The 12,082-nt window shown below is 28.7% G+C and overlaps 1 protein-coding gene and 2 long non-coding RNA genes across 11 annotated transcripts; 2 read left to right on the top strand and 1 right to left on the bottom strand.

Annotated features, from left to right (window-relative positions):
- The first annotated feature begins 1,183 nt into the window (after positions 1-1,183).
- LOC101506669 (uncharacterized) lies at positions 1,184-2,209 on the top strand. Its single transcript, XR_189328.4, has 2 exons — positions 1,184-1,823; positions 1,916-2,209. It is a non-coding gene; the product is annotated as an uncharacterized lncRNA (long non-coding RNA).
- On the bottom strand, positions 1,418-4,978 carry LOC113786247 (uncharacterized). The gene is made up of 2 exons (XR_003472404.2): positions 4,842-4,978; positions 1,418-4,610 (listed from the first exon to the last, which is right to left on the bottom strand). It is a non-coding gene; the product is annotated as an uncharacterized lncRNA (long non-coding RNA).
- Positions 4,979-7,090: 2,112 nt separating this feature from the next.
- LOC101506893 (transcription factor TGA9-like) lies at positions 7,091-11,713 on the top strand. 9 transcript variants are annotated; one of them, XM_012716875.3, is made up of 13 exons: positions 7,091-7,386; positions 7,523-7,638; positions 7,716-7,807; positions 8,239-8,318; positions 8,473-8,685; positions 9,378-9,425; positions 9,525-9,584; positions 9,771-9,848; positions 9,938-9,986; positions 10,488-10,756; positions 10,837-11,058; positions 11,142-11,287; positions 11,371-11,713. In XM_012716875.3, exons 2-13 carry the CDS (start codon positions 7,553-7,555, stop codon positions 11,459-11,461), a joined length of 1,434 nt encoding a protein of 477 aa, XP_012572329.1. In that variant the 5' UTR covers positions 7,091-7,386; positions 7,523-7,552; the 3' UTR covers positions 11,462-11,713. The 9 variants fall into 9 exon arrangements, with proteins under 9 accessions (XP_012572329.1, XP_012572335.1, XP_004487499.1 ...); XM_012716881.3 differs by having other exon boundaries at positions 7,092-7,386; positions 8,242-8,318; XM_004487442.4 differs by having other exon boundaries at positions 7,094-7,386; positions 9,372-9,425.
- The last annotated feature ends 369 nt before the right edge of the window (positions 11,714-12,082 follow it).

The following is a 12,082-nucleotide window of genomic DNA, read 5'->3' as shown; positions in this document are numbered from 1 at the left end:
TCTTCTATTTCTATTTTATGTGATTTTTTCAAAGCTAAAGATGATTATTATCATTATTAACACTATTTCTTTGTCAAAGGCTACCAAACTTATAGTTATTTTTGGAAAATTAGAAATCTTGTATATTCAATTTGAGTTTGAAGTTGAAAAAATTATATGTAAAATAATACATATAAAGACTATAAAATCTTAATCTAAACCCATTGACTTGTTTGTCTTTGTGCATGTATGAAAAACTTTTTATGGTTGAATTATAGAATGTAAATCTTAACTGTATTTAGTCTTTTTGATTTCATATATTTGTAATGTTGTATTATTTTGTTATTAATAAAACATATTTTTTTCCGTAAAAAAAATTGTTGAATAATTTTTAGTGAAAATTGTTCTTACCAATACAAACTTTTTTTCAAATTTAATTTTGATTCTTAAAACATTTAACATAAATATTAAAAATAAAATTTAAATAAATTCAAATATAAATATTATCAAAATGAAATAAGTCAATTAAATTAAAACTATTTTAATTTTTAATTTTATATAAATTAAAACTAAATGAATGAAACAATAGAAAATCAAACAATACGGACATGTTTATGTTTGTCTTTTGACTATATGTATGTATGTTTTAAAAGAATAATGTGACGGGGTTATGCCACTTCAATCCAGTACTCTAAATTAAACTATAAATGATTAATTGTACCCCTACAATTAAGATAGCCCCATACAATTTAGAATTTTCCAAAAAAATTCCTATCTCAAATTTTAACTTTTATTTTTATTCAAGATTTTTTCGTTGTTTTTTAGTATAAATAAATTTTTTACAATAACTACCGTAAAAATCCTTTGAAAAATTTTCATAGTCAAAGAAAAATGTAAATCATAACTTTTATGGCACTGCTAGTTTGAAAAATGTTTAAAGTAAAAGTAAAAAATCCAACTTTTACGTTACAGATGTTTTTTGATCAATGAGTAGTGTAAATTTGTAGTTAGTACAATCTTTAAAGGGTAAGTACCATAAATTTTAGTTTACAAACAATTTTGTTGCAAAATATTTTCTTCCATAAATATATAAAGCTTACAGTAAATATTTTAAATTGACAGTTACAAGTTATAGTGTGTAGCCATAATTTTTAATTTTATAGTTACAGTTGATTTTATTTATGAGAGTGAGGAATATTAAAGGGGGGTATATTTAACAAATTTCTAAAGTAGTTTGAGTGAGCCCAATAAAGCAGTTCGTTTGTACCATCTTGGACCGTTGTCGAGTCCAAGTTGATTCTGTGATAAGGGCATTTTGGGAAAATAAGAAAGAGAGCGAGGAGTGAATAAAAGGAGCGCAAAACCTAACTTAAATCTAAACACTACTTGATCTTATCTGAGCAGAGAGTAGCCGCCGCCACGGTTTTCACCTTTCCGAGTCTATCATTTTCTATCTCACTCTCGTCGGATACGCTGACGGTGGAGCCTCCGTTTACGGCGGACTCTGCCCTCGTACCCGCACTGACCGTGAGATGGAGATTGTATCTATCGGGTTTAAAGGTTTGACTGGTTTGCCGTCGGTAACCTGCGATGAAGACTGCCCGCGGTCAGAGCCCCTTTCCTATTGGTTGGGGCTGTGAAGGCCACGCGGGCTGCCCAAATATCATCAACTTTTGCTTTTGTTTTTTTTTTCTTTTATTAAATGAATGTAAAGATTTTCGCATGTGCTTATTAATTTTGAACTTTATTTTACATTTGTTTTATTTGTTTTTGCTATTTGGCAATTTATTTTGTGTTGCTGAATTCAACTAATTCATTTGGACTTGTTAGGCCCTCTTTTTAAGGTCTTAATAATGTAATAAATTTATATTTTTTTTTATCATTTATAATAATATTTTTCTTTGTTAATTATATCAATGAAATTTTGTTTTGACAGGTTCATATGCTGCTTGGTGTGCAGCAGTACTTTGAGAGTGATCCTTGGAACTTAGGGCTGAGTTCTCGAGTGTTTTTAGGTTCCCAAATTCATTTTCATGTTTTCGTTAATTTGTTATTCCTTGTACATATAAATATAATAAATTTTCACGTCAATTGAATATACTATTTATCTGTTATGTATGATCCAATTGCTATGTTCCAGTGGATATTCTACAAGTTAGTCAACTCACGAAATGCAAGAATGCAACTTGTATCATTTTGATTGACTTCAATATATTTTCAACTTACCCTATGATTGATTATGTGGTTCCTTACATAGTGATGCATGTTTCGTTTTATTTCGTCGGCAATGGTACTGTACCAAGTAGCAACACTATTTTAATATTGTCAACCAACGGTTCACATTCCCCACTTTTACCTTAAAAGATAACACCATTGCGAAGTAACCGAGTAGACCAAACAATTGCCAACCAAATAATGTGTCTCACTTTCCACATATTGTCTTTAAACATCCCTTAAATTGAAGAAAATGGTTATCTCTATGGTAACAATAAGCCCCCATCAATCACAAACCACATAACACAAGAAATATTATGGGACACATCATTAATGCGCCTCACCGCAAGAGCCTCCAAGGATGGTAACAATTTTGTAAGAATCTCCACACAAAGATTAACACCTTCGATGGCACTTAATATTTCCACAAAAACTGAAGTGAATTCAATAACCGAACATCATAAGTCCAAATCCAAATATCCCACCTCCCTAGATTTTGGACAAATTGGTCAAAGAAAAGTTTCCAATTCACTGAACACTCCTCCCACACAAACATAGCCACCTCCAACTCCAACCAATTTCAAAAACACTGGTATCTTTATTCAAGAAACCTAATAAAAACGACGAAATAAATCCAACAATGGTGAAATATCAATCCATAAATCGCCCCAAAAATGTGCTCCCACACTGGAACCAAGGTAATATTTCACAATATAGCTGGCGGGTCACATACCACCTCACTCCTTGAGAATGCTTGGGAGGACACTATGGAGTGATTTGGAGATCATATACTATTTGGACGTGTGGGTAGTGGTTGAGCCGCCTAAAGAGAAGTGAATTCATTTTGAGGAGTTTGAAGTAAATTCATCAGCAAGTCTTCATATTGTATTGTCTCCAAAAGATAATTCTTAATTGCTATCAATGCTGATCCATCAAGTCTTTTTTGTAGCATGGTAGATTGCAAATAAAACTTCAACAACTTCAATTTTAAAAAACTTATTTATGTAGAAGCAATTGTCACGAGAATAGTCAAATACATTGAACAAATGTTCAAATGGGTTTGTGCTCTACATTGTCCTCTTCATTATCAAGTGGATTATTCAAATTAAAATCATGACCATCATTACAATGAACATTGTCAACATCATCATTTTCAATGGACGCATTATCAAGAATTTTAACATCAACATTATGATTTTCAACGAAAATTAGTGGTTCTTTGATAAAAAAATTATCAAGAGCTCCTGCTTGAGATTTAGTTAAATCTTCCAAGTTTTTTTTCTTTTTCATACACTTGTCATATCTAGAGTCATACTTTCTAATCTTATGAGGCATAATAAGAAAAAATCTAGAATTTCTCACAATTGTGTGAGCTAATGATTAACTCCGCAACTTTTACTGACAAACGATCTAATAGATTACCAGCAAACGATCTATTTGTATCATTGTAAATCACCAAATCGGTCATGAGTTACTAAATTCTAATAAAATAACATCATATTAAACCCTTATAGATATTGAGTTCCTAAAATTAGCAATTCAGTTAATCATCTATTTCAAACAAATTAAATTCTTAAAATAATTAAATCACAAAATCCTACCATTAAGCCGCTGTCACATACTCAATGGGGCGTGGAGAGGAGAGGAGAATTTAGAGAAATTATGTTTAGTATCTGTCTAGAGCGAACATAGAGAGAAAATAGTCTTTCTTCAAATTAGATATTTATTCAGGACATAAAATGTAAATATAAAATGATAAAATGGTCAGTATACAAAATTAAGACATCAATACAATTTTTAAAGCTTCATATATATTATAAATTTTTTTAGGACATTCCTAATTTAGACTATATCCAATGTTCTTGTGGTTGCACATATTAATTGTCATAAAATCCAAGGAACCTTCATATCCACTTGGTAAACAAAGAAATATTAAATAATTTTTTTTGTCAATTTTTTTTAAAGTATAATCTAATTCAGACTTAACATAGACTACATTTTAGACTCTTATGATCAATTTGATTTATTTTTACACGTAATGTCAATTTTACACTTGATTGAATAGGTTTAAGTGAGGAAATGTTTGAAATTCCCAATAATAATCAACGTGATCAATACAAATTTATATTACATCTAGTTCATTGTTGCTAATCATTGATTGCCTTGAGTTTTACCAATAAATACAGATTATGTTTTTATTGGATTCACAAATATAAATTGTTTTTAATAAACAAATATTAATAATCAATAATTAAATAAAATAAAGAGAAATTATCACCCTTAGAGATCAAATTCTGAATCTCCTTCGTGAAATTCGTTCAACGTTACCACTCTTCCACTAGACACACCCAAAATTGTTACTCGTATGTTAACTCCTGTACATGACATCTCTTCTTGATCTTGAAAAGGCCGTGCACCTATAAAAAATGAAACGCAATGGTCAAAAATGCTCTCAATGCAAATTTGTCTACCTATGACCACCCTAGTATAAATTTTTTAAACAAAAAAAAAATGCACTTTAAGTTACATACTTTGCCGACACGTATAATGACCTAACACAATTTTTTTTGGATAGAATAATGACTTAAGTTGAACATAATAATCAAGAAAAGAATAATGCATTTTGGGATTTGATTCAGACCAATCACCTTTCTAGACAAGGAAACATGAGACCTCAAATAATTACGGCTCAAGGGATTGACACATTCATGGAATGACCTATATTGTCTAAAGCTAAAATCTTCTCAAAGACACCCTCACATGAATAACTTGTTGTAAGGTATATTGGGAACAAAAAGTTGTATATTTATATAAATAAAAATACATTCTTAAAATATATATTGACCTAACCCATCCATTGGAGTGTTTATATATTTTGAGCAAAACACATTTTTTTTAAGACCAATCATTGACATCATAAAGGAATAATTGGTAGGAAGCATATACTACCTGCAATAGGTATTAGATGAGCCCAAGTATAAAATATTGTTTTTTACTTCTTTATGATATGGATCATTGGGTCCATTACCTAAAAGTCTCCTATATCTTTCCCTTCTTTCTATTTGTCCTTTCTTTAGTTATCTTCCTTGTTATATTACCAAATTATATGTTCAATAATGTTGGTCCAAATATTCATAGTTTATACAATAGACTTTGAAATCCTGAAAATAATCAACTTTGAAATTTATAATTTTGTCATATATATATATAGCACCTCTCTCTAGGACAGTTTGAATTTTGCAAGATTGGTGGTTAAAGAATAATAATAAGGTTGAGAGTTTGTATAAAAAAGTCATATACGAGTTAATTCTAACTTTTATGAAAAATAAAAAAATATTATTCTAATTTAAAATTAGAATTTATAGCTTTTATTTATATAATTAATTTTTTTATTTGAAATTTATAATTCAATTAAATTTTATACAAATGGATTAAACATAAATAATTTTATATTTAATATATTTTAATTAAAATCAATGAATCTATTAAATCATTGTAAATTATTAGAACTTTACAAAAACTACAACTAATATATAATTTTACAAAATCACGGTAATTTACATAGTTTTATTAAATCAATCGTGATATAAAATATGTATTATCTAAAATCAATTTTCATCACATAATTGAATAATGTATCCTTATCCTTTTAAAAAAGTTATTCAACATACTAATTTATAACTGAAAAATGAAATAAAGTTGCTATTAATTCAATTCATGTCCATGATTACTATGTACTCTATTGCTATCTGCAACAAGATTTGCATAACTATAAGTAGAAACGAATCTTAACGTGGCATGGTTTAGGTGAAGACAGAGAGTGGATGTTGACCCATCAACAAAGGGGATAATACCAAACAAATCCATCTCAGAGCTAAGATTAAATACACAAAGTGGTTATGCTTAATTAATTGTATACTATTATATTATATATTTTATATTGTTTTGGTTGAAACGGCATGAGCTTAATTTATTTATTTTTTGTTTTTTGTTCAATTTTCTTGGAGTAGAAAATAGAAGGAGGATTTTGTTCGTATGTGTAACAAAACCACCTTCATTATTTTCTTTTTGTTATTTTTGCCAACTTCAATGAGAAAGAAAATTCAACTTGATATCTCATACTGAATTTATTGTGTTCTCATTTCCTAGACAAAAATTAGATGAGTTCTTATATGTTTTTTTTTTGTTTTACATGTACACAATACACATAGTCCCCACAATAGAGAACCAATAAGAAAATTCAGGCGGTTACAAGAGAGAGAGTGGAGTAGGAGTCAGTGATTCTAGTGTGTTCCTGCAAAAAGACCCCACATGTTCAATTTTTTATATGATAATAATAATAAATAATAATATTTTTGTTTTATTCAATTTATTTTCATTAATTTTAATTTTTAAACTTGAGCCACCTTTCAAAATTTTATAATAATAATGATCTATATCTATCAGTCAAAATAATTAAAATAATGATCTACATCTATATATAAAAAAAATACATGATTTAGAGGTGATTTTTTTTCTTTCAATTTTATTGATAGTTTAAACTACTTTATCCACAATTATATTCTATTGTTCCATGCTTAATTAACTAAAATATTAAGATATTTATGACAATTATATAAAAGGATATTGAATTTTAGTACAAATAAATTTGTCCTTTCATATCAATTAAATAACTCATAATTTTAAATTATAAACTTTTATAATTTTTATTATTTTATAAATAATCGGATACACGTGTCCATCTACATTCTAGAAATAAATAAGTAATATTTTTGTTTTCTTGAATTTATTTTCATTTAAATAACTATTTTTATTTGAGTCACATTTAATTAGAGCCCACAAGTCCAAAATGAGCCTGAGACAAGTTTTTCAAAGAAACAATATCTTAAGTACCACATAATGAGTTTCTTATTACAAAATATTTTGCAACTAGGTATAATTTGATACATGACTAATCAATAAGGTTTCTTCATTGAGAAGGAGAAAGAAGGAAGATAAAAAAAAAAGTTTGCAAAGTGGATCATATCTGAGAAAAAGACTGGACCCTCTTCCTGTCACAACTTACAACTTTAGGATTAAATATTTACTTTTTGATAAATAAGAAAGCTTTGATCTTTCTTTGCTTGTTCTATGACCCTTTTCTTTATACAATTCTAATTATCTCCATATTCTTTCAATTCCACAAAAATTGAGGTAAAGTAAACACTCATGACATCACACATATAAATCAATTTTTTAATATTCTTTAGCTTTGATGTAATTCACACACTAACTATATACTATCATCATTTTTTTTGTTTGTATGTGTAAATTGAATTTGGCTTCATAGGAAAAGAAAATGGTCTAAAAAAAGTGTTGCATGGCGAGTCAAAGAATTGGAGAGCTTGATTTTTCTGAACCTTATGGAATTCATCATAGGATTAACAATCCTTCATCAAGTTTAATGTAATTTTTCTTCCTTAAGGAACTGTTTTATTGAATAGTTTCATATTCAATATGATTAATATATTTTTGTTTGTTAGCAATGATCAAGGATCTGGATTTGATTTTGGGGAGCTAGAAGAAGCAATTGGTCTGCAAGGAGTTAAGATTAGAAATGATGAAACAAAAGCATGTAAGTTTCCTTTTCTATCTAACACCACTTTTTTCTGACATTAGATAAGCATAACCAACTCTTTCTAAAAGCAGAGACAAAAATAAAAGGTGGTATAGTTTTGAATATGTCTATAATAATAAATATAATAGAATAGCATATAGTGTTACCAATTACCATTTCCAATACCATAATGATTCTGATGCAATAGACATGGGAAGAAGTGGTGTCACAAACTTGGAAACCTCACTTCCCTTTTGCATCATTTTACTGACTCCATAACTGCTGATCATAAAGAAGGATTAGATTAGCTTCCTTTTTTTTTTTTTTACTTCCTTTTTCATGTAAATAATAATTGAACCAAAACAATAAAATCCTTTTTAATTTTGGTAAATAATTTAAAGACTTTAATTTTGTTTGATCCTCTCAGATTTTTCTTTTGTGATTCTTAGCAGCTTTTTTCACAGGCAAACCTGCAGCTACACTGGAAATGTTCCCTTCTTGGCCAATGAGATTCCATCAATCCTCAATAGTACTATACTCTTATACAATATACTTTGACCATTTTTTTAATTATGCTTAACATAAACATTATATGTTACATTCAATTTCAAATTCAAATAACATGCATGTGACTATATAGTATTGATTTGTATGATATTTGATTATTTTGTTTTTGGAAACAGGGAGGTACTAATAACAAATCAGGGGGTGAAAGCAGTGATTCAGCACTTTCAAGCAAAAATGAGAACCCTTTTGAGCCAGAATCACCCTTAAGTAAAAAAGCATCTTCTTTTTGTTCTTCAGATCAATTACAACATCTGCAACTACAACAAGATATGACAAATAATAATGATGTTATTAAAACAGCTTCTTCACCAAAATCAGCTCATGAAAAGGTTAATCACTTAAGTTTTTCTTTCTTCCATATCCCAAAAACTAAGGAAAAGTTTTGTATCTTTAATGCTGTTATTATTATTATAAAAAAACACAGCACAGATCCCAACAGATTTCAGAAAATCAAAAGAACACAGAGTTTTCCTGATTCCTGAACGATTTTCTGACATGAAAACATGATATAGAAAGAGAGAGAAAGAGGGATATATTGTGTACTAACAAAAAAACAAAGTGAGAATCTTTTTCAGTACTTATCAAAGTTTTTTTTTCTTCTTATATTAAAGTGAAGTGACTCTTACACTCTCTTCACTTGATTTAGTGAGAACTTGTGTTTCTCTATCACAAGTCAAATTTGGAGTGAGGTTTCAAAATCTAAAGCAACAAAAACAATTTTTCACATACAAAAAATAATGGGTGAAAATGATGCTTTTTGCTATCCATATCATATAGATGAATGCATGCCTCATGAAAAATGGTCAAATGGAATTCAACATTCTGATATGCTTCCTAGAAATTCAGTAAGAATAAGCTCTTTTGTTCTTCATTGAACATAATGTAGCAACTTTTATTATGAGCAAAATTTCTGTTTTATTTTTTTGTTTTGTAATGACAAATTCTTTACTTCAAATTTGTGTTTATTTTTCTATTTTGTTTTTAAATGAAATTTTGAATAATTTTTTTTTTTCAGTTGCAGAGAAAGGGAGGTGGTTCCACATCAGATAATAAGCCACTTGATGCAAAGGTTTTTTTTTTAATTTTTATATATAGTTGTAATTTTATTTTATTTTTGTTATGTGAATTTTTTTAACTAAGGTAAGATTTTTTGTATTGGCTTTCTTAGACATTGAGACGTTTAGCACAAAACAGAGAGGCTGCAAGGAAAAGTCGCCTAAGGAAAAAGGTGTGTCCTATAAATATATAAACAATTAAACATAGTTGTAGAAATTTAATTAATTGTTGAGAAATTATTATAGACCCTACATTTTATAAAAAAAAGACAGATAAGTTATAATTTGATTAATAAAAATTAATTTCATTATTGTGGTAAAACTACAAATATTGAAATTTTTATTGCATTATTTTACAGGCTTATGTGCAGCAACTAGAGTCAAGTAGATTAAAGCTTACACAACTTGAACAAGACCTTCAAAGAGCACGATCTCAGGTACTAAAGTCGTACATGTTATATTATATAGTTTTTGTTTTGTATTATTTTTGTTTTTACTGATTACTATTTAAATGTTAATTTAAAAGGGTATGTTCATGGATTGGAGTGGTGGTGTTGGAAGCAATATTAGCTCTGGTGAGTTTGTTTTATTGTTTTTTAAAATTATGTTTATTTATTTATTTATGTGTGAGTATAGTCTATTTAAAATATATCAAATAAAAGTCAAAACTAGAGTTTGAGTGCACATTTCAAAATCTAGAGAACACTTTGAATCTGACCGAAATCTGTAAATAAATAACTCAATTTGAATTATATAAAAATACAATAGGCTAATGTTTGGATCATGTTGATATATTTTTATATTGAAAAGTATGACCTTTTCTAAAATATATAAATTATTATATCAAGTCTACTTTATTTATATGTGTGTATATACTATTTACTAATTTGGCTTTTCAGATAATTATTCTATCATGATACTGCTCATTTCCACTTTTATAGTTTTTAGTAGCAATATTGCTTTATTTAAAAAAAAAAGGGTTGATAAATAAAAAATAACCACGAATTGCTATTATGCGCAGAAAATGCACTTTAAGAAAAGGAAACGCATTAGTGTTAATAATAGTATGATTACAGGTGCAATGTTTGACATGGAATATGCAAGATGGTTAGAAGAGGATAACCGTTTGTTAACGGAGCTTCGAAACGGGTTAGAAGCGGCGTTATCAGATAATGAAATGAGAGTAATGGTGGAAGGGTATTTATGTCATTATGACGAAGTATTTAGGGTGAAAGGCGTGACTGCAAAAGCAGACGTGTTTCATGTTATAAATGGCGGGTGGACTTCTCAAGCTGAACGGTGTTTTCTATGGATCGGTGGTTTTAGACCCTCAGAAATAATAATGGTTAGTATTGAATAATGAAAAGATGAAATGAATGAAATAACTATAAGAATAGTAGTAATTTGGTTTGGTGATGAATTTAGATGTTGATCCAACAATTAGAAGCAGTAGCGGAGCAACAGATAATGGGAATGTATGGACTTCGACATTCATCACAACAAGCAGAGGAGGCTCTGTCTCAAGGACTTGATCAGTTGCAACAATCTGTTGTGGACACCATTGCTGGAGCTCCTCTTGTTGATGGTGTTCAACAAATGGTTGTTGCTGTTGGTAAGCTTGCCAATCTTGAAGGGTTTCTTCGCCAGGTAGGTATATTCATTCATTCATTCTTTCTTTCTTTTTCATATATCTAATTCTAATTAATTAATGTTTTAATTTCAATTTGAAGGCCGATAATTTGAGGCAACAAACTCTTCACCAATTATGTCGATTACTCACAGTTCGTCAAGCTGCACGCTCTTTTCTTGTTATTGGAGAATACTATGCAAGACTTCGAGCCCTTAGTTCTCTTTGGGCATCAAGATCACGAGATCAGTAAGTTATTATATCTAATCAATACACAACTTATTCATTTATCTGCCTATTAACCATATTGTTTTCGGATATTCAAATTACAGGACCATCATTACTAGTGATGAAAACTCATGCCAAACAACCACTGACATGCAAATGCTTCAACCTTCTCACAATCATTTCTCCAGTTTCTGATATATATATATTGCCCCACATGTGGATTTTGTTGGCCTGCTTTACAAACAATGTCACTGTTATCTAGCAAAATATATTTATTTTTCTTTTCTATCCTCTGTTCTAGTCTCTTTATGTTTTAATGTAAATGTAAATTGAGCTTAATGTGCATGATGAGGAAGCTCCAACTTTAGCTAAAGAGAAATAGAGCAACAGTTTATGAAGCATGTCAGATACTCCTTAGGTAAAGTATCTACAAAGTTAATATTGCTATCTCCTTGCTAGCTAATTTGTTCTTTTCTATTAACTAAACTATATAATCTTTCATTAATTTGAATTATAGAATCTATTATATATATTTAAAATATATTTCTCACTCTCTTGCTGCCACTTCGTACTAATTTCTCCATGTGTGTAAATATTTTTCACGTCAACCAAAAAACTGATTTGTACGTTTTTATAGAGAGTTTTTTCTACTTAGTTTCTAAATAGATTTTCTCATCTTTTAATCTCTAATTTTTTTTGTTTTGACAGAATTTTAAATCAAATGTATTAGAATTTTAATTTACAAATATTCAAACTATTATTAATATTAATAGAGTAATCATGGTCATTAACATTTTAGTTTCAAAACCGAAATTC

This window comes from Cicer arietinum, chromosome 1 (assembly GCF_000331145.2).
Source record: "Cicer arietinum cultivar CDC Frontier isolate Library 1 chromosome 1, Cicar.CDCFrontier_v2.0, whole genome shotgun sequence".
NCBI lineage: Eukaryota > Viridiplantae > Streptophyta > Magnoliopsida > Fabales > Fabaceae > Cicer > Cicer arietinum.
Note: the sequence above shows the minus strand (reverse complement) of the source record. Positions and strands in the feature narration are given on the sequence as shown.